The sequence below is a fragment of the Argiope bruennichi genome, chromosome X1, assembly GCF_947563725.1.
Source record: "Argiope bruennichi chromosome X1, qqArgBrue1.1, whole genome shotgun sequence".
NCBI classification, from domain to species: domain Eukaryota; kingdom Metazoa; phylum Arthropoda; class Arachnida; order Araneae; family Araneidae; genus Argiope; species Argiope bruennichi.
Genome location: NC_079162.1, coordinates 94,497,738 through 94,522,359, shown reverse-complemented (window position 1 = coordinate 94,522,359; position 24,622 = coordinate 94,497,738). Strand labels below are relative to the sequence as shown.

The 24,622-nt window shown below is 27.4% G+C and overlaps 1 protein-coding gene across 4 annotated transcripts in view; it reads left to right on the top strand.

The window, feature by feature from the left end:
* LOC129958488 (collagen alpha-1(XXII) chain-like) overlaps positions 1-24,622 on the top strand; it is a 197,195-nt gene that overhangs the window by 81,240 nt on the left and 91,333 nt on the right. For 3 of the 4 annotated variants that reach the window (XM_056070996.1, XM_056070994.1, XM_056070993.1), the window contains exons 2-3: positions 216-333; positions 19,937-20,010. In XM_056070996.1, the coding sequence (XP_055926971.1) occupies positions 314-333; positions 19,937-20,010 (94 nt within the window). In that variant the 5' untranslated portion in view covers positions 216-313. The remainder of the gene's footprint in view (positions 1-215; positions 334-19,936; positions 20,011-24,622) is intronic. The other variant, XM_056070995.1, reaches the window with a different exon arrangement.

Below are 24,622 nucleotides of genomic sequence, written 5' to 3'. Positions count from 1 at the left end.
CATTAATAAGAATGGATTTTATAAAACATATAAAATGTTAAAGAAAGACGAATGAATTTTCTATATTTATAATTTTCCTATATATTTTTACAATTGTTGTTGAACAGTCGAGAAATTAAATGAAGCTATTTTATAACATATTTATTAAATACTTTAATTACAGATTTTTTGGGTGTGGACAAAGTTAAATTTAAAATTTTGAATTTCTATTCTAGGCCACTGGGTTTCACAGAAGTTAAATACTATTGCCCGTCAAAATCTACATTTGTATTGAAGAGTCTGAGCTAAAATCTGTCCACCCAGAAGAAAAGAAATGGCTTCAGATTACTTTAAGTAAGAAAATTTTATCTGGATATAAATTATATATATATCTATCACAAATGATGCTTCAAATTTGATTATGCAGTAGAAATTGGATGTCTTCAATTTACGTCCAGCAAGAAAATTTGATCTAGTTATAAATTTTACACATTCTATAAATAATACTTCGATAGCTGCCATGCCATTAATTATTATATCTTTCATATAAAATAATTCAAACTGTAAAAGTCAAGGAAACAAGTGACAAAAATAATTCTATGGTACAATAGGAATAATTTAAAGTTGTTTCATTAAACTCAAATCTCAGTGATTATCATTCGATGTATTTTCTGGACGTTCGAATAAAATAACCGAAACTACATAAGCTAGGAAAATTAGCGAAAAAAGTAACTCTAATGTGTAACTAAAATATTTTAAAAGTAATGTTATTCATCACATATTTTAGTGATTTTCACGCCATGTATTTTTCATGCTTTTCAAACAAAATATTTGAACCTGAAAGAAATTGGAGGGGAAAAAATTCTGTAGTACAGCTGGAATATTTTGGAAATCAATTCCCCGGAAAAGCCTTGGTATTTAATTTCTTAAAGATTTTATAACTCCATAAATAATAATTAAAACATCAAAGCACACATTTATGTTTAACCCTGTTTGTTTTCTTTTTCGTCAAATGCAATTAAATAAACATCTGATACGTCGTCGAACATTTCAAATTCATTAAATAAATGGAACATTTATCAAAAGAACATGGAATTAAAAGAATGAAGCTTTTCCTGAAATGTCTATAAGAATTCAGGGTAACTTCATCACACACATTCACATATGTCACACGAAAAAAGAAAAAAATGTTAATTATTAGAAAAAAATATGCTAATTAAAATTGCTAAAAATATGCAAATTAAATTACTATTTTTTTAAGAACAAAGGTTATTTTATATAGTTAAAGTTTGAACGTCTGAGGATGCTGTTGCATTATTTGATTTAATGGAATTCATATAGTTATATGTAATTTAAACATATATAAAGTATAAAGATTATATATTTATTATCTATTAAATTTATGATAAAAAATATTAACATTTTCTGAGTTTTTTCTCTATATGTCATTTGTTTTTTGTAAAAAAATTGCATCTTTACCGTCACACGCCTCTAAAACTATTTCTTATAGAAATTGTAACTTTTAAAATATAATCAATTTTTATTTTAATACTATGAAGTTTTATTTTATTTTATTATTTTTCAAAATTAGATTAAGCGAAATTTGTTTACTATTCTTCTGATGTTGAAATTGGTGAGTTAATATTTCCGACAACATTTCTTGAGCTCTGATATTTTCTTTCCTTAGGATTTACGAAATGTCTCTGCTAAAAATTTGAAGTTTATGAAGTAATAGATTTTAATTAAAAGCATATAATATTATGTATTATTTATAATAAATAATATCATAGGTCTTAATCATCATAAATTTTTGAGTTTGATGATGTTTTGAAGATGATGTACATTGCCGTAATTGCCTTTGAAAGATAATTCATTCTTAAATAAATATTTCGGGTTTATATTTACATTATTTTTTCAAAAATGAATGAACTGAAATTTTACTCAGATGAAAGATTATTTTTCTTGCTTATGTGTGGAAAATTAAATAATTTTTGAAGCATTTCTAGTAAATTCTTGAATTTCGACGTTTTCTTTCCTCGGCTTTTAAGAAATACCCTTGCTTAAAAATTAAAATATATGAAATAAAATATTTTGATAACAAACAAATAATGTATAATTATTGTTTCTAATCTCAGATTTTCATCATCACAGGTTTCAAACAATATTTATTTCCATGGTTGCCTGCGAAAGATAATTTATTCTTAAATAAATATTTAGAAGATTTCATTTCTATTATTTTCTAATTTTTTATTTAAGCGAATTGAGATTTCACTTAAATGAAATATTATCTTTCCTGCTTATATTTAGAGATTAAAATATGTCTGAAGCATTGCTGTTATATTTTTAAGTTTCGAAATTTTTCTTCATCAGCGTCTGCGAAATGCTGTGAATTAAAAAAATAAACTGCATAGAGTAATTGGTTTTCATAAAATATAATTTATTCTTATTATTTTGAAAAAGCATATAACTTTTTATTTTTTATTTTTAAATGATTTAATAAAAAATACTTAAAACAATCAGGGTTTACTAAAATAAGCAAATGACGTACAATAGATTAGTTATAGACGCTTCATCGAGGATACTAATTTCCATTTATAAATTATATGAATATGAATTAAGCTGTTGATGAAAAAGATACATTTTAATGTCCTAATTTAGAGTTCGAGACATCTAAATGGATACTACCTCTATTCATAATAATTTTTCACAAAATAATTAAGGCTGTCCTAATTTTTTGAGTACTTACATGATCAATAGTTGCTTGAAATTAAGGTCAAGAATAATTTGCATTTTTCATTAAACTACTGCTATAAGCAGCTTTACTAATACGATACTTTAATAATTATTTATTTATTAATCAAAGAGAAAAAATTATTCATCCTGTAGCTCTGCTTCTATTTAAATTTTTTTTACCGTTGAACATTTTTGTAGATCTGTGAACGTTTCTTCTAGCAGTTATACTCAAGGATTAATATTTTTGCAATAAGATAAGTACTGAACGATGAATTTGTCGTAATTATATATTAGTAAAGATTTTAAAATGGAACGTTGATTTAGATATTGTTAGTTGGAGTCTCAAAAAAAATCATATTCAACAAACTGATTTTAAAGTACAGCAGAGATAAATGATATAAAGAAGTAGTCTTATATTTTAATCAAATCTTCCTTGTCGATTTTTTAAAGATACCAGCAATTAAACCTTTGCACTCAGATGATGCCTCTCATTCACCTTTCAAGATGGTGTATCATTTTGACGTTTTATTTATTTTGAAATTTTGATTTTTCAAAAATACCTAAAGAATGATAAGATGTAGAAAAAATTTTCGGTAAAAATCAACTAAAAACGATAATAAATATTTTTTTTCATAGCAATAAGCAGGTCCTTATGTTAGCTGAATAATTTTGCATCGAATTAAAGCAAAGCGTGCAACTAAAATATAAATAAAATTCATCCTGTCAGTTATTGAATTGAAAACAAGAGTGAAAAGTGAAATTATGGTATTTATACCAAATATGAAATAAATACTATGATAACCAATGATTAATAATAATTATTTGCCATTTTAAATGGTGATTTAATAAGAAATAAAACGAGAGTAGAGTGATACATATATATATATATATATATATATATATATATATATAATTAAAATTACCTGATGTAACTTTATCAAAAATTAAAATTAAGCCATTGCGTTTAGCTAAAAAATGGTTTACCTCAAGCACAACATTCCAATTTAAAGTCAATTACACATTTATATATAAAACAGAGAAATTATAAAGGTAATTTTTTAAAATTTGTACAAAATAAATTATCATAATTTGAACCGTAAATTTGGAATCTGCGAAAATTGTAAAACCACTAAGAGATATAGAGAGAGAGAAAAAAAAATGGCTCACTCTGATTGTGGCCTTTTTCAGTTTATGCCAGTGCCCTGCGTTTTTGTTCTTGAAGCTTTTGAAATAGCATTCGAAAAATTTCCCAGGTGGATCTTATCACCGTTGAGAATGGTGATTTACAAAGCTGATAGGAAAAGCATTTTTCCAACGCTTATTAACTGCTGTTTTGGGAATCTCGGCCTATAATAATCGAACAGAAGATTAACGACAGGGTTTGCGCAACAAAGATGAGTGATATTTTTTCGATGAAGTGAATAGATGCGACCCCAGACATACTACGCGAACATTAATAGATGAAGATATATCAAACCTTAGTCTTAAAAACTTGGCGATTTAATGTCTGTGGTTTTGTTGCATATATTTCGTTAGAATAAAAATAAGAAAAAATAATTTTGTATAACTTTTTTAATGTTATGAAAACTTGCTTGATTGCAAAAGTAATTGTCCATTTCCTGTAAAAAAATAACTATTATCTGGTAGGCAAAAGTAACGTTGATTACGTTTTATTTGTCAGATACATAAATACTTTTTTCATTCGATCTGTATTTATTATCATACTGATATTCATATGTACAAAATATTATTATTTTTGTAGTATGTATTTTCTTATATGTAAATTCTTCTAAATATATAATAATTATAAAATGGTACATAAAATAATCTTATTTTCGTATACCATTCAATTTTATTTTATAAAAAAACACACCTAAAACAAGATTTGAAGAACATTCATTTCTAGTACGGTTTTTTTTTAAATAATAAATTATTCTGGCAATCTCTCTCGAATCTTGTATCTAATTTTTTAATCGTTTGACGAATATCTAAAAATTATTTATTGCTAAAAATTGCAAAATAATTGATGGCCTATTGCAATCATGTCTAATGTTAGCAGTGAAGGAAAGAAATTTCCATAAGAAAACATTTTGCTTCTCGAAATAGCAGAAAATATTTATCATTCTAAGTAGTTAACAGCATATGATTCGCAGTTATCTTGTGAGCAATATTTATAAAATATTCCGAAAGGACTCTAAAACTTATGGTTTATTTATCACTTATTGTTACCTTTTTACTTGTAATGGTAGTTCAAATGTAGGTTTTAAAAAATATTTATCATTCTAATAGCTAACAGCATAGGATTTGCAATAATCTTGTGAGTAAGATTTATAAAATATTGTGAAAGGATTCTGAACTTACGATTCATTTGTTACTTATTGTTACCTTTTCAATGGTAACAGTAGTTCAAATGTAGGTTTTTAAAAATATTTATCATCTAGAAAGCTCAAGCTACTGAACAGAATAGGTTTCTTTAACCTGTCAAAATGTGAAAAGAATGATTCATGTGGCATTAATTTTTTAAACTTCAAATATCTTTTGTATCTTGAATCGCATTTGGAATGAAAGTGTTGTAATCAGTGCTGTCCTCAGATGACGCCGAAAAGAAGATGAACTTGCATTTAATATAAATGATTCCGGTACCAGAAATAAAAACCACAATAATAAATAAAAAATTCATATTTCTGCTCCCCAATGATTTATCTAAATGCTAAATTATCAAAAGTTTTCGCCCATGAAAAAGTTAGAAAAATATTTAGAAGTTAATATTCAGTGACAAGATTCCTTTTTCCTAATAGAAAAGGTCCTAGACAAAACCTTCCTTTTAAAGCAAAGAGGATTAGAATGTTTTGTTTATAAATGATATGGCGTTTATACCTGTCACATGAGATAAATTGCATACCAATTAAATTTAATTTTTGAATAAAATATTTTGCTTTTACTACTGCCAGTAGAAATGTTGCAGTAGCAAAATGCAGCCATTAGATTAGATGGGCCATTAGAAGACTAAATTTTTTTCGGAAAACAGGACTGGACTTTACATCCTTTTGCTGTTCGAAAAGATTTTAAAGATTAATGGAACAATTACGAATCTTTTATATTTTGAATTAATTTATACTGGAAAGGTATTACACTTAATGTTACAAAATTCATAAATATCAGAAAGTAGATGCATGATTCCTTTTTTCTTTGTATAAATGCTGTCTGCTGAAGCATTGCCATCTGTTTTTAGTTAATGTTTAATTGTTTTTCTTTTACTCTTAAAACCGATTACTGGCTCCTCAATGTTTCACATATTACTTGGAGTTTTAGTCTGTATTGAAAACTGCTATGTATTCGGCTTCGATTTATAACGATTTGTATCGATTTGGGGGGGGGGGGCGAGTATTGTGGGACAGAGATGCGAAAACTTATATAAATAACAAATTTGTTTACAGAGTGGTAAGAAGGTAGGAAGGCAAATGCAGAAACGGTTTGGTTAAAATTAGCTGCCATATATGATGGTAACTACTGCTTTATGATTCACATGAAGTAAAAAATACTTTAATACATAATCAGAAGCATGTTGAGCGTGTTAATAAACTGTCAGCGAAGGATAAATACAAATATTTTGTCAGTTTATTTTTTTTAAATTATGAATTTATCAGTACAAAATTTAAAATATTATGTATCTGTTTTATAAAACAAAGCATATGTAGTGTTTGTTTCATGTAACAGTTGCATTGTTTTAATGTGTCTTTTCTTAGTTTTAAATCACATCAAAATATTAAAATACGGCTTCAAAATATCAGACTTTATCATGACCTTTATCATGGGTAAATTAACTATAAAAAAAGGCCCGATTCAAAACCTTGAACTCCATCACGGCATTTCTAGATTGATTTAATAATTTTGATATTTCAAAATGGCACCACTGCAATTGCTTTTTTATATAATTTAATGCATTTAGTTTTCATTCATTGGCGTAGCAAGGATATGTGGCGCTTAGAGAATGGTATTTTTTTTCACCCCCATTTTAAAATTCGACGTTTTATAGAAAAATAAATATACTGCTATTTTATGTTTGCGGCATCACTGAGACTAAATCCCGAAGAAATTGTTTCTCCCTTCCTCATATGCTTCTACGCAACTGCTCTTATTTTCAACCACTTGGCTCATCTATAAAACATAATCTACGTCAGCCACCGATTTTCGCAATGAATTGGAGCAACAATATCATTCAACCATCATTTCAATGTAATTCATATGCACGCTCAGACATAGTAATTTCTATTATTTTTAATTAAGGGAAGCGAGGTAATTAACATTAGCATGATCTTTATGGCATGTAACCGACAAAAAATAAACTATTTCGTACTGGTCCTTTTTTAAATGTACAAAATTACAACCTTGGACACATTGATGTGAAAAGTCCTCTGAATAGGCTGTAATGAGTAAATGAAGAAATGAGGACGCTTGAGAAATTAAGCCATTCCACTTAGTTAACACAGTCATTACGCTATAATGAGTGGCTCCACAAACTGCTTTATCAACGCAAGAAACAGACCGCTTGGACAAAGCATACTTTGTATCAAATGCCGCCCATTTTGGATAGGGTGTTAGATAGCTATGTGTCATTTTTTAATTAATTTTGCTGATGAAAGATTAAATGCGATTTTATCTCTCATATTATTAATTAAGTGCATCATCTAATGATTGCTTTTCCATTTTCACCCATGGACAAAAACTTATAGTTCCTGACGCAGTCTTTACAAATGTCTTCTCTGCAATTATTTTCTCTATAAATAGAATTATGTACTAAATTCGTTTAGTTATAATATTTTAATTATATTAACCTGTTTAGTGAAAAGTTATTGTATTATGCAAAATTCGGGATATTTATTAAGGTCTGGAAGATGTGCCCGCTTTGAAGGACTGTTATCCTTAAACAGTATCTCGGGTATGAATTTCCCACATGAATAAACAAAAGTTGTAACAGAAAATCTCATTCACATTGCAGAGTGCTTAAGAATTTTTTAAAAGTAATGTTTGTAGTGCACTTTAGATGTAAATTTACAGTAACATTAAAAGTTTTGTTTTGTTACTGTAGTACCTTCTCCATCTGTAATGTGAATGAACACTCAAATCAAAATTATTTACTAATTTCGGTTTGGAAGAAATAGTAATCTACTAACAGAAAAAAAAATGCACTGCAAAATTCAAAATAAAAAAAATGCTGAAACAAAATAATAAAAATAACTTCCAACTGTCCCATAAAGTGAGAATCTAACAAATCACCATAATATAAAATGATAAAAATTGCAAACCTCTGCTCATTAATCTTTGCTACCATCCAGCATTAAAAATACAAATAAAATGTGAAGTTTTAAAATCCCATAACTAATTTTTATTGATGCCAAACTTTATTCGCACGCATGAAAACAAATCTGGCATAGTTGCTAGACGTCAAAACAGAATATGGAATATCGCATCGGTGAGGCTATTTTTAAACTTTGCCCAGCTTGACAGACGACACTGGATATTTATGTATTGTAATTTTTTTTATATAAGTCATCCACTTACCATATAGTGAACGTTGTAACCAAGTACCTACAAAATTGGCGAATAAGTGGTAAAAGCATAAAAAAGGCGCTATTAGGGGTGACTGAGTAACTGCTGTAGACAACACCTAGATGATGCTTATAACCCAATTCAGGGTCTTACATTTTCCGGAAATCCTGGCAAAATTTTCATTTATACTTTTTTTTTTTTGGAACAACTGTTCTCTAGTTGCTTAGTTATGCTATTGAACCTAAGATATGTATATGATGATGTTAAGCAAATAATGCTTATATATCAAATTAGAAGAATTTTTGTTTGAAAACTAATATTTTATTTTAATTTACAAAATATGAAATATTTGTTATGTTTATATATGAATAGATCGAGTTTTACAAAATTGCAGTTATAGATCTTGAAGTTTGTTACTTCACTATGCAGAATTGGATAACTTTTCTATGTTTTTATCATATTACCAGGATATTGGTAATCTCGATTTTCCTTTATACATCTGAAAATTACAATTTGCTCTTATTAAATTTTTCCCTAAATCTGAATGAAATTTTACATAAGTCTTTCTCATTATAAATCACCAAAACGTTTTTTTAGATCAAAATTGGTGGTGGTGGTGGGGAGGGTGCGTTCTTATATATTTGAATGCAAATATAGAGCAAAAATAAATATCAGATTGCATTTATTTGGTTACCAGTTTTGTTATTTAATTTTAAAATGTCACTCGATGAAGAAATTAAAAGAAACTGTTGAATTAAAAAAGAAAAATAATGAAATTTCAAAATTCATTTTTATTTTTGTTTATTTAAGTATCCATTTCGAAACTTTGTTTACAAAAGCATCCATTTCACGTTAATGATCTTCATATGTACTTCGTCAAGTTGAGTAAATTACGTGGGTGCCTCAAATCTGATTTAAGTTTTTCTGAAAAAAAAAGTTCTTTTTATGAATTGTAGAAAATGCTCTATCCAATGTTTGGATACGAATGTGACAAAATTTTATCTAATTTTAACAACAATATATGAAAGCACTGCATTACATCTTGACCTAAAAAAAGGACATATTGCACTTAAATTTGTCACATTCATAGTCATTAAGAAGGACTGGAGTTTAATTTTATCTTAAGTGAGATTAAACATATCCCTTGCATACATACAATCCTGCAACTAACATGTAAGCAAACCAGTGCTTTTAAAAGTAAGTCTTACTGTGTTTCAACTCTTGTTAGAAATCAGCATAAAACTTGGGGTGAAAGCGACAAAAAAGTCCTTTTATTACCACCGCTTAATCTATTCGTGAATTTTTTGATGGCTTTCCCAAATGGTCCACTTGAAAGTTTCTGCCATGGAAAAGTCATTGTCTCACGGAATAGGATTATTTATTACCCCACTTTGAAACCCATTATCCCCCTACAACAAGCATCGGACTTGACACCGACAAAAGATCCTAAAAAAATGTACGTATGTCGCCTCCATAAAAAAGAACCCTTTCCTTCTAACTCCCTAGACTTAGGGTTTGTACAAAAATTACAGCTCATTTTCTGTCTCTACTTGTAAGGCGATCTTTTAGTACCATCTTGCAAATGTTCATGCATTGTTACAGCTTAAAGCAATATTCAGGGATAATTTTTGGATAAAAGTTTCAAAATGTCCTTGAAATTTTAAATTTCTTTGAGATATCTGAGTTTCGTAAAGAAATTTAAAATATGAGAACTTCTATCATCAATATCTTTCTCCTTTGAATCTTTTAGAAGTGGTAGAGCTCGACTCAACAATCATAGTTGAAATTTTTGTCCTTGTTAAAGGAATTGAAATTTTAAAAGAAAGAACTGAGAAAAATAATATTTAAGTAACTAAAAATTAAAGAAAGTTCTCCGTATCGGGCAGTTGTATTTCTTGAATATCTATATGACATCACATAAGACATTGAAAAGTATGCATTTCCCAAATTCCTACTTATTACACAAAAAGCACATTGCTTTTGATCGAAAATAAATTCAGAAACTTTAAATCTTTAAATGATAATCCATTGACTTTTAGAAAGATTTTACCCTTTTATAACCCACATGTCATCATCCTGATTCAGGTGGATTGAAGGGGTCTGGCATTAAGACCAAAGAGTTTCAGGTTCGAAACAAGGTTCCACCGAAAGTCCACTGTATATGGGGGTTTAGTATACTATAAGTCACAAGCTGAAATCCCACTCATGGGGCATGTAAATTTCAAGAGAGAATACCGGGTAGATGTCGTCCTCGTCACATATTCATGGTTCAAAATTGCAAGATCCTTTACAAAAAAACTCGTGTTACTTCACAACAAGTAACAATTAGTAACTTAATACTATTAAATTGAATTAACTTGATTACAGATTATTTCAGTTTTCAAACATTTTTATTTGTTTGATGTTTTAGTATTTGATTTTGTAGTCGACAGTTCTGAAATATTGTACAGTTATTGGTTCTCGATGATAATGAAATATTTTATTGATTTTAGAGTTGTTAACTGTCAATGAGTATATTCATTTAATTAAAACTTTATTTCTCAAAACTAGCCCAACTAGATATTAATTGAAGAAATATTAAATTTAATATAATATTTGTAATCCTGAAGTATGAAATATATTAAAGACTAAATAGTAGAAAATAATAAAAAGGTTTTTGAACGCAGTTTTATCAATGTAGGGAAGAGTAGAAATTAAAAAAAAGTTAACATAAATCTAACAATATTATATAGAAATTAATACAAAGAAATTATATTAGAAAGAAATTCCGCGCGTGCATTAAAAGTTAAAATCGATTATAAATGTGATTACGATTTCAATTTATTTAAAGTTTATTTATCTGAGCCTCGGTCAGATGGCATCCATATTTTTGATTAAAAAACTGTTTTATCCTTTTTAATACATTAATAAATGACCTTTATAAAGCCTTTTATATTTATAATTTTAAAATCATAAACCAATTTTGATGCAGTGACAAAAAATACTTAAATACCAATAATGTCCCTTATTCACAGTATTTAGTATGAAACACCAACGAAAAAGAAACAAAACGAGGCGCAATTATTATTTGAAGGATCATGAATACGTCGTTATATTAATATTTTTTATTATTAACAAAATAAATAGAATTCGAAATGATTTTGATTTAGCTTTATTTCTAAAATATCAGAGAAATAGAAAAATACACTTCAGTTTCTATCTAGATCTCATATCCGTTCAAAGTGCACTTTAAATCGTGATTGCAATGAGGCTGACACCTAAAAAGAAAGAGTGATGCAGATGCGTCCCACTCGAAGGGAAAAATAAACCAGAAAGACGTTGACGTCATGATAACTTTCCATTAACATGACTTCATCAAGCTGTGATAAATTGTTCATCCGTTGCCAGTAAGAATTTGAAATCAACTAAATAAATGTCAGAAAGGTTACTTTGATTTCGCAAACGGAATTTAGGAAAATCGGAAACTTCTTTCGGTATTACAGGAGATGAGACTTTTTCTAAATTCTTAGAGATGCAAAAACACTTTGTAATGCATTATGTAAAATATTTAACTGCAAAATCCATTATTTTGCAAAAGGTTTCAATCAAGCCTCTTTCCAACTTGCCCGCATTACAAAACTACCGCATTTTTGCTTTAAATTTTTGCATTTTTTTCAATTTATTTATAAATTATATTACATGATATAGGACTATAGATCAAATGCATGCATAGAAATAGTTTATTGTCATTGTAAAATAAATAAAAATAATAATAATATAGTTGGTCTTAATTATCTTTTGTCTTTTGTATCATCATAACAAATCGTCAAAACTCATAATAAAAATGTACTCTTTCTTTTTACTTTTTCGTATATACAAAGAAGTTGTATTGTCATCGACAAAAAATTCGGACACAATATTTTGTGAATTATAATCGCTGTGAATCGTTTTGGACTTCCTAGAATTCGAAAAGCACATTTTTGGCATTATGTCTATCTCTCTGTGAAAACGTTAGCTCAAAAACGCTTTGAGCTAGACGTATAAAATTTGGCATATGAACCAAATTCGTGGATTTCTATCATATTTTGAAGGAAATCCAATTCAAAGGGAATCTGCCTGTCTTGCTGTTAGAGTACAAGTGAACAAGATAACTACAAAACAAACAGAGCTAGCTAGATAAAATTTGGCACACAGGTTTAGCATCTAAAATGTAGATTCGTGTCACATTTAGAGCCAAATCTGTCAAAGGATTGACCAAATGTCGGTTTACACACATGTATGTAAATACAACTCATAAGTGCAGTGATTTAAATCAATGGAATTCAGTATTGATCTTATGACTACAACTGCACTTTCACGTGAAATTTCGGTTTCAATCGTTTAGAAAAAATTTCTTTCCAAAATACATATTTGCACGATAGATTCAGTAGAAATGCTCGATTCATGCCATAGATCTATATTTTTTAACTATTATTTGCCATTCGCGACCTTATTAATTTTATTCGGGGGAGGGGGTGACACCTTTATTGGAGAGTATACGAGAAAGTTTCGATAAGACCTCCCTCTTATTTCATTAAGACAATGTTGTGATGTTCAACAAATCCCTTTCTTCATAAGTATTTATTTATAATTATGGTCCGATGCATATAAGTACATTCAGATTGTTTTTTAAGAGCTTAATTGCTATTGAAAAGAATTCTTCGGATTGTCTTCTAACATTTCAATTTTTTAAAAAATATTTGAAGCATTGAAACCTTAACTGGTGCAATCTTGTACAATAAATTGCTGTTATATGTTGTTATCAAATGTATTCATTAATACCGTACAAAGCGTTCTATTCCATGTGTTGAAGTAACCATTATATTATTTTGAATATCGTTTAATTTCATTGCAAGTAAAATTTAATTAAAATAGTTTTAATTATAAATATAGAAGCAGAATTCCTAGTATCCATTTCCATTTTGTGAAATATTATGTCAGAATCAAGTGTCGTGTAATATTAGAAAAGGAAATTTATTTTTCAATAATTTTGAAAGATATATGAAAATATCTGAGATTTATCTTTTTCTTCCTACATCAATGACCGATAATGTGCGCCATTATACTTTTAGAATGAATTGTTAAATGCAAATGAATAAATTAACAGATGTATTTGATGAATGGAGTATTGAATAAAAATTTATCTTCTTTTCCACATTTGAATGATGATATAATCCAAACTATAATTTGTTGAGATCCTTTTTGTTTCAAGAAGAAAAAGGAAAACTTTTGCTACAGGTCAGTAGAAAAAGCAAAGTTGTGATAGGGTTCGTCATCTTCATCATTATTTCAGTAGCCAATCATTAAGATTCCAATTATTTTCAATTATTCATAAAAACAAAAGGGAGGCAACTAATACTTCAAACTACAATGAGTATACTATAATTTATGAGTGAATAATAACTATAATTTATTTTTATGATGCATTTCAGCTGTTGCAAGTTCATATAGATACTAGTATGTAATTTTTTTTCTCTTCAGCTCAATTTTTATCCTATTAGCGATGATTTTTCATTTGGGTATAAAATGTTTAGAATATTTTTTTTAAAATACTAAGTACTGGTTATATATACAGAGAGAGGGATTTTTTTTTCCTATTTTTCCGTTAATTTTCTTTTATTTGGTCTATTTGCAATCAATTTTTTTTAAATATCATGACTTTAAAATTTAACTTTCTAAGACACTTTGCATTTATTTGTTTCCATGACAAATTTCTCACCATTTGAGATAATTTATTAAATAAATAATTTTTATACTACACATTTTTTTGTTGTTATTTTAAACAATGGCAGGATTGTTGTTAACAGAAACAATGCAGGAGTAAATAGCAGGGTTGAACATAAATATGCACTTTTCTACGATAAAAAATTGTTTATTCCCATGTCTTATTTCTAATGTTTTATCATGGCTACCGCATCTCGCTATACACACACTGAAATTTTGTTGCAATAATATTATGTTTCAAAATTTTGAAATCGCAAAATATTTTGCAATAAATAAAATCCTTCAATATTATTAAAGAACAATTGTAAATACAGTTGAATTTAAAACCATTTGAACTTAATTTAAAAATTAACTGTATAAACTTTTATTTATTATTATAATAAGCTTTTATTTAATTTTACTGAAAATGCCATATAACTTTTAAGTATTATTTGCTATTTTATTTTCCTTGCTTTATGTATACTTGAGGTCACATAAATTTTCTCCAGTAAAATAAAAAAAAACTCTAATGGAAAAACTTAAAGGAGTTTACATAAATAAAACTGCTTTACGTAAAATATTATTTCCTTTGAAGTCCTTAAAATCAAAAGCAAAGAATTCTTGCTTTTAAGAGCTCGTAGTAATTGCTAGTTTCTGCAAAAATAAGACAGGATTCGTATTTCTCAAGTTTAAAATTATGGAATAGGGTTTTCAGCATTATCTCATTTAAATCGTTTTGGCTTGTTCCTTTCTTTTCTATAAACTTTGTACCATTGTTTTTAGTTATCTCACTGATGGATAACATATATTCTTCTTTTGCAAAACTGTTCGCGAATGGCAAATGGAAATTCTACAAAATTTATTATGAAAGCAACCTCGATGAAAGAAACTACAAAGCGTGGGGTGGGAGGAGCAGGAAAATCTGCGCTATATTAGATTTAATTTGAACTTAGGTTGAAATATTGAAATGATAATAATAAACAGTCAACGAAAGGATCGAGATAATGAAGGAAATAAAACTTGAAATTATACATAACGAGGAGTTTAATTTCATCAAACCCGTCTTTATAGAGGAAAAATAACAGCTGCTTAAAAATAATATAAATACATTAGGATAATTGCATTTTTTTAAACTGAAGATATTTTCTGAAAAAAACACAAAAGAATTATATATTTGACTGATAAATTATATTCTTTTGTAATATTTAAAATCTTCTCAAATATATCAATGGAGATCGTTTAATAATTATTAAATATATTATATTAAAACTAATATCTAAGCAATAATATTTAATAAATTATAATATTTTAAGAAGCTCACACGAAATATACAAAATGCAAATTCGTGTACTCCAGTTTTCTTACGATGATTTACTTCTCATCTTACTAAATTCTTCGTTAAATAATGAAAGATTTTTCTTCATTCTTCGTTAATTGATTCGTTTACAAATTTTTAAAAGTTTTTATTCGATTTGCATTAATAAATCTTAAAACTGAAATCTATAATAAGGAGCAATTAAAATCATACCGACATTGAAGAATATTTAAACCATAAAATATCTAATATAATATCTTATTTCGAGAGATTCATCAGATAAAACACTGAATTTTCTTCATTATTTAAATTTATAATATGTAGTTAGTATTCGCCATTTAGGAGCATAATTATTACTTTTCTAGAAATTTTTTTATTTAAAAAGTAAAAATCTGATGATATTTAATAACTTTATACGTAAGATATTCTTAACTATACTTGTTATTAGTATTTGTAATCTTTTCCTACTTAAAACATCTTTAGATACCTGTGCTAAGAGTCACCAAAAAGTTTACTTGAATCATAGCCAAAACTGATGCTTCATTTCTGATTGCCTTTTATCGTTAAATGCCAACCAATACTGTGGATAAAAAGACACAGAATAATTTTGCTATGCAAAGATAGGATAAAAAGAGAAAATATAATATTGTTATGTAAAGTTCGGATATAAATAAACAGTACAATATTGTTATGCGAAGGTTAAATAAAAAGATTCAGTTCAATACTGTTATGCGAAGGTTAAATAAAAAGATTCAGTTCAATACTGTTATGCGAAGGTTAAATAAAAAGATTCAGTTCAATACTGTTATGCGAAGGTTAAATAAAAAGATTCAGTTCAATACTGTTATGCGAAGGTTAAATAAAAAGATTCAGTTCAATATTGTTATGCAAAAGTTATCATTAATGTAAATTTTAGATAATAAGTGTGTCATGCTATCCTTTGGTAGACTGTAAGCAAAGCGCAGCAAATATAAGTGAATGAAAATATTTAACCATTAATTTAATGCATTATTATTAGTGAGGTGTATATTATATAAATTAAAATCTCATTTTGCTCGTTAAAAATTCCCAACACTTTTGTTTAAGAAAGGCAAAATAGTTGTCGATTTTTTTCCTGCCAGTAATGGCGACTAAGATACCCCCCCCCCCGTTCTTTTTTCCCTGAAAAGAAATATTAAAAAGCAATTTAAATTTAAGGCTTTTTCATTTTTTTGGACATAATTATTAAGAAAATTAATTAAATAGTTCTTAAAAAACAATATTATTTACTAAAATGTAAATTTATTTATTTATTCTTTTTCATTTTATAACCATTATTTTGTAATTCGTAAGCATAAATATTATTAAATAAACCAGTTCCCCCCCCCTAATATTTAGTAAAAGGCAGTACCTCTTCGTATGGAATCAAAATTAATAAATATTATTCGGTTAACTGATATTTAATCTTATGGTTAAGAGTAGTCCATCATCTTAAGTTATCACCGAGAATAAACAAATGTATGAAATTTTAGAGCTCTAGTGAGTGAAAATTCGATTACAAAATTCAATCTTTACAAACAAGAAACAAGTCTTATAAAACTACCTAATATCTAACTTTGCATCTGCCGTCCCTATTGGTACCTTCCCCTTTCAAGTTTAACATCTTGCTCGACATGAAAAAAACTAACTTGACTGGTCTGTCAGATCATGGATGGCTCTTACGATCAGTTCTTAACAATCTAGTTTGAAGGGATGTGATCAGACGGAATTTAGTAAATTGATCTCGACAGTCATGGCTAGGACGTGGTGTTTATATCTTGGTTAGTGTAACTGCAGTATTTCGTGCTTCATAACTTTCGTCAGCCCAGATTATTATTTGTTAGTATAATAATAATAATAATGTTGAAAAAAACTATAAATATTTCATGTTAAAAATAACTTTTTTCATCTAGATTAATTACTTAAAATTAATCATCGTTATCTTGTCTCTAGATCATGTTGTCACCTAGGAACAAGTAATTGCAACATGGGGGCAAGCGATTTGTTGAATTTTAAAAGCAAACTATTCTGGTGATGTCAGATGGCATCAATAGGCGGGGAAAAGTTAAATTAAAGTTATATGAAAGCCTGTTTGCACATCCAGAAGCAATTTTTATTTTCCTTGTTTAAGTTTCACCTTTCTAAATATGTTTTTGATTATTTGGACGTAAAATTACAATTATGATTGTACCTCTAATTTTCTTTTTACATCTAAAAAGCTATATTAAATTGCATACCAGCATTTCTATGCGTGTTCCAAGTTTAGGCAGTGCTAAATAAATATTAATGCAATTCTATTTCATTACACTGATATGATAAATGACGAAAAATGAAAGATATTTTGCCTCCGAGTAAGGAAGAGAAAGTTTTATCTTATTTTTTATAAAAAAGAATAAATTGCTGAAATTTCCAGTTAAGTAATTAAAAAAACATTAAAAATGAAAAATGAAACATTAAAAATTAAAAATGAAACATTAAAATCTTTTTATAAGTTCATTGATTTTATCATTCAATATTTTACGAGTTAACATTTCAGAGGGGGAAAAATTATCCAAAATATATTGTAAATGATATAAACAAAATATTGTAAAATATATATAATATAAAATGTTTGCCTATATTGCGATATAATCAAGCATTTAACAATGTAAGCAAACAAAATGTTTGCCCTTATTATGTTGCAGGTAAACATTTGCTGGCCAATGCAAATTTTGGTTTAATGCTGCAATTCCTTATTTATATTCATCTCTTATCTGTGGTTCTGATGTTTAGGTAAAATGATGTATATTTGCATTGACCTTGTGACCAGACATAATAAATAAATTTAATCTTGGACTAAGGAGAAGCAAATAAAAATATTTAAAAATAATTAGTAATGAAATCAAAAACAAATTTTACGCATACAAACTTCATTAAAGGATAACAAGATCCTCTTCATAATAAATTATTTGTCAGTTTATGAATTTTAAAATTAACATAATTCAGATGGCAAATAAGATAGGCAGAAATATTGGTTAATATTCTCCTTGTGAATTTCCGAAGATGTGTTACAAGAATAAGAAAAGCCATTTATTTTGTACTCGGAAATTATCTGTAGAATAAGGAAATATATTTCCTTTGATTTAGTCCTTTATGTGACTTGTTTGCAACTGAAATATGAAGAATAAATAATATTTTCACAGTTTTTCATATTGCAAAAATGCATGCTTTTCCAGAAAATAATTTTTGATAGAAATTCTATTTATAGTAAAAATTAAAAATACCATTAACTTTAAACATTTATATAGCTATCTGCACCTTCTTGCTAAACCTAGATAGATAGTTAAACTATTTAAAATTTTATTGCACTATAAGATCAGTTTTAGGTATTAAAAGGTTTAAATTTGAAACCAATTTTATCCCCATATTAAACATTTTTTTTATTAAAGTAAACATTTTGCTTTGTGACTTATGAAACACATATAAAAGTGGAATATCAAACAGCTGAAAAAATTGCTTTAGCAAACATTTTAATATTTGTGATGATTGATATTACATTTGCATAAAAAAAATTATGATAAATGCTTATTTGACATGAGCATGTATTACTTACATTTCTAACCTAAACTGTTCTTATTTTATGTTTAAATAGAAATTGCATAATCAGACACAAATCATTGTAAAGATCAAGGAAAAAGGATTAAATATTAATTTTACATTTAAATTATTCTTAGAAACTTAATAATAAATATTTTCTTACATTTTTGCAACCATAATTTTACAATAAAAATTTAAAATTATTGAACGTTATTAATTACAAAAGATATTTAAAATACGGTAATTCCTGTTATTCACAAAATTTGGAGGCACACCAACCATTTTTGGATAATAGAACCATCTTTATAGATAAATGAATTTTGCCGCTATTCTACAAAATATCCTAATTAGGACAGATATTAGCACAAAAGTATTTTGAATAAGCAAACCTTATCAATGGATAATCCACATAATGTCCAAAGAAGGATACAAATCAACACAAAAATGCTTTTGGTGAATTTTTATTTACTATAAAAGACTTATAAGACCAGTATTACTATAAAAGACTTAAAAACCAGTAAATTTCAGCATTTGCAACTATTTTGATTTAGTTTTGTTTTTTTAAATCAGACTTTTTTTGTGCTAAAATACCTTTTTTTAATAGCTGAGACAGAAGTTTTTAACAGCATTTTCGGATTAAAATCCGCGAGTTATTTACAGTAAATCCGATTTTATTATAGTATTTTATTTACTGTAAATCTGTAAATAAAATATTATAATATTACTGTAAATAAAATTTATGTGATGCATAAATGCTGAATAAGGAAACTTATTCTTCTCAACAATTTAAAAAGTACAGAAGTCTATTACAGGCATCATATCATTTTAAATGCCCATTTTACTGCAGTTAAAATAAATATAAAATAATTGAAGCAAATATACATAATTATGCAGTATAGTTTTAAATAATGAAATTTATTCTATTCCTCATCAACGTTTCTTAACAATTTAAAAAGTACAAAAGTTTATTAACCGTTACTATCTCCATTTATCTTCTGTGTTTGTAATGGCTGTCACCTAAAATAAGTGTCTCTTTCTTTTCAGATTAAAGCCAGCTGCGTTACACATCTTAATTGGTTGCTTCATCTCTTCATTATTTATACCCGAAACACTTTCACGTGAGTATAACATAAAAAAAAATTCTTCAAAATCAACTTCCTATCACATTAAATAATTTTCTTTAAGAAAGCGAAATTGATGGTTCTAGATGTCAGAGTTTTAACACATTCTAAAATCTATACCAATTAGAAAGATTTCTCCGTGTATGGGGAAAATTTCCCATTATTAAGAATCTTCGGCACAGGCAACCAACCACTCCTTCGAAAGTCGAAAGTCTTTGAGATGACTTGGGCAATTTTCTTCGATTATGGCAACTTTACCGCTGCAATTATCACTGGAAACGATGCAAGATAAATTACGTGTGAAACCTTCTATTGACAATCCATCGAGTAGCTCCGTAAAAGATAGGAAATAGGAAATCATTTCGTAAGATTTGGGTAAATCCATTAATAAAAATTGGAAAACTATTCTCTTAGTTTCTACTAATTCTTATTTCTAGAAAAGAAATCCTTCATTATTTGTAGTTCCGACTACTTTTACTTCCTTGAGAATGTAATCTTAACTTCAGCTGCCATTCTAGCTACTAATTAAACTGCTGAAAAAAAACTGAAATTCCGCATATGAATTGGAAAATAATAAAAAAGTAACATCGAAAGGCCTACGATGCGTTTAACCTGTTAAACGGATAATTAACTCATATTCAATTCGTTTTGCATTGAAATATTTCGTCATACCCAGTTAACAGGTTAAATAATTAATTGAAATTGGATAGAAAAATGTTGGCGGCCATTGAATTCATCTAGGAAAATATTCGATATAAATAATTCTCAAAAAAAAAAAACACTGCCATTGATTATAATTTTGTATAATGGTATTTGAAATTAATTTTAGAAGTTTAAAAATCATAACAAGTTTAATACAAAAATATAAAAAAAGACTTTTTTTTAATCCTCTAAAAAGAGGAAAATATGCACTTCAGGATCAAACCATAAACGTTATGAGTTGAAAGAAATACTTCAAACAAACTGACATTCTAATTGCATTTATATTTTAAACTTGAACGATTGCACAGAAATTTTCATTTTTGTAATTTACATTGGAGCTTAGTTTTTTCAAAAACCGTTTTCATCACCTAAAGCTAAAACAAAATATTTTTTATTTCTTTAGTGCAGTAAAAATAGCGTATTACATTTTTTTTTTTTTGCATTTTTTACATTAATATCTGGAAGACTGAGCTTTGCTCGGCAATTTCTTTTATGTGTGTGTGTAAAATCGTGTTTTTTTGGAGAAAATATTTAAATACAAATCACATACTGATTACATATGAATATTTTTCAATCTTACCTACGTATGAACTGGTCATTTAAATAAAAAAAAAAAAAACTCATAAATCACTTAGTTTATCATGTTATAAGAAACAGTCTGCTATATTACAGCATTCATTTTACAGTTTATCTATCATTACTTATATTTTTTGAACTTGCACTCAGTTTTACCATGGTGTCAAATCGGGTTCGAGATTTGGCCCTAAATAACATTATAGCATGACTGCAGTTAGGAAAAGGCTCTAATAGTTAGTTATAAAAATGTTTTATTGTGTAAAATCCCTTTTTTTCAGGAAATATACCTATATAAAACTTAAAAAGCATTAATATTAAATATAAATACACAAGTAAAAACAATCAAGTAAAATTCAGGACTCGAATCGAGGATCCGTAACACGCGCATCAGTCATGTTGCTCTGATCACTATATCGCATTGAACATTTTTTTTTTGTGTGTGTGTGTGTAAAATCTCGTTTTTTTTTTCTCTCCAGGAAAAAAACCAATATAAATAAAAAGCAAAACCTTATTTAAATAAAAAAAAATATCGAAATCGTTAGAGCCGTTTCCGAGATACACGAAATAAATAAATTTATATATATGCAAGACTTGCACGTTTAAAGTTATGATATATATATATATATATATTTGCATTTTCTACTCCAGTTTGTTTCTTATTTAGTATTCTAAATATATCGGAATATTAAAATAACTTATTAACAGATTCCCTACCTGACGGAGCACTCTTATCAATTCAAAAATTATTTAACTTAATCAATAAATTGATAGTTAAATTGTAAAAATATATTAACAATTTTATCAATGAGTAGACAATTTTTTGCCGAACATAGATAGTGAAGAATTATTCTTTCCAAAATCGATCCACTGGTTACATTTGAATCTTATATCATTTAGAAGATACAAAAACATGTCGCCAAATATAATAATTTCATATTTTTATCATTGAAACCCATTCAATAAAATCGCAATATTGCAGATGACTGATAGCGAGGAGTCATCCTTTTCAAGATCAGAACTCCTGCTTAATCAGTGGTAATGAGGCTGCGAAGGCGTGTCTGCGTGCAATTAGGTTGAAACAATTCAGTTTAGTGAGTTAGAAAAAAAACGTTGTCCCCCCTGAACAGCACTTTAGTTAAAAGAATTCAAGGCTAGCGCCAGAAGACAAATACCACTTATCCTCACCCACACAGGAGACGCGGAGCCTTGCACAAATATATTTCCGCTTTACGTACATTGCTCTCAGCACAGTTTAACTATAGTCTGTATCATCATCCTATTTATATGAAAACATCCCTTTCCAGCCAAAGATCACTTTGATAATTTTGTCATATTTTCAGACGAGATTTTGAACTTTAAATGAGGTGCTCTAGTTAGGATTCACGAAATGACGCTGGTTTTCGCCATTCCTATCTTTCTTTCTTTCTTTTTTAAAAATTCTTTATAGTTAAGAGAGTGTTTTTCATTGTCGATACACTCATAATTTCTTCTCAAGAAAAACAAATTGTGAGATTTTGATCACAATATAATGGTAATTATTGTCTGATAACCAGTCTTTTCTGCTTTCGATTTAGTTTTTAATTTCAAGATAATGTTTATGCATTATATTAACAGAAAAATCATATGAATTCTGTTATTAAAAAGCATATTTTTTAAAACTTATTTTCATTCTCGATTCTATTCCAACTTCAGAAATATGAGAGAACCTATCTATGATTACAAAATTTCCCAAGGTCCTATTTTTGCATATAAGAAACGAAATAGAACACGAAATCCTTAATTAATGATAACAAGAAAAACATTATTTAAATGCAATGAAATTTCGATTTAAAGGATTGCGGATTAGGTGGACAGAATTTTGCTAATGTGAAAAAATGAGGTAGACAGAAACTGAAATTTGAATCACTCTTATAATACAGAGATTTAAGGATGTTTTTTCTTGTTTGTTTTCTTATTAATACGGCACTTGAATGAAATATTTTGCATTTAAACTGTACAACTCAATATTTTGATTTGAATATTATTCACAGCATAATTATCGATTTAGGGGACATCCTTTCTCTCCAATAGAGGGTTAACTATACAGTTATTTTTCTTTAATTACACTATATATTTCACTATAATTTTTCTACATGCATATCTACTTTAATTGGTCGAGTTGTTGTATCCTGGATACGTTTATTTTAAAATACTTGAAATTAATAGTTTTCTGAATCAATAAGCACTTACAATAAATATTTCCGCAATCCTACTTGGAGACAAAATAGTAGCTTATGAAGCTTTAATATATATTCGTTCTTTTACAAGCACGCATTCTCACACATATATTCATTGTTTATGAAGCTCTCCAAGATAAAACTTCTCCGATATTTTATTATATAATGCTTTCATACGGAATACAGTTTACGAATTTTCATTTGGAAATTCGTTTAAGGACATTTATCAAATGCATATATTGCATAAAATGTGAAAGCCAGAACATAAAGATTGCCTAAAAATTTAATCAAAACAAAAAACCGGGTTTTTTTTCATGAGAAAAAAAACACAAAATAAATCTTATATAAATAAAAGTCATTGTAGCTATGTATGTATGTTCCACATTTCCTCCTAAACAAGTGGGTCTCATTCAATTTTGCTCACTTATAAAAAAAAAAGTCAGCTTTTCAAAGCACAAAAATTAATTAAATGTACAATTAATTAAAAATTTACAGACATTTTGAATTTTTACACTTTATTTAGAGCTAACATTATTTTCAAACTTTTTCTTTTATTTTAATAGATATTTCGACAAGACTTAAAAGTGGTCTTGGTGATTTAACCGTGCTCAAAATTATGCTTAAATCAATCTCTCAAATGATGGGCACTTTTTTTCATACTTCAGCATTTGTGAGCCAAATTTGCAGTACTAATATAACAAATAATGATAATTTATGAAGCAACTTAACTATCAGTGGTTTTTAAAATCGTCTCGTTTAATTGATATTCTAATTTTAATTAAAAACAAATGATAAAAGAGGATGAAGATTTTAGACGAAAAAAATTTTGTTTGTTATTTCATACAAAGAATGGTTTTATGTTAAAGAAATTATATATGAAAGCTTTTTAATTCGGAGCAACACTGGGTATATCAACTAGTAAATAAATAAAAAACAGAAGTAAAGAGCATGCTTAAAACTATTTTTTTTAATCAAAAAAGCTTTTTCCTAAAAACTTGAGAGTTAAAACAAAAACATAAAAGAGTAAACGCTTTTCATAAATTGGAATTTTAATCTCCTTCTTAATGTGTTTGGATTTTATAATGCATAATTAAGCATTATCTTCCTTATGTTAT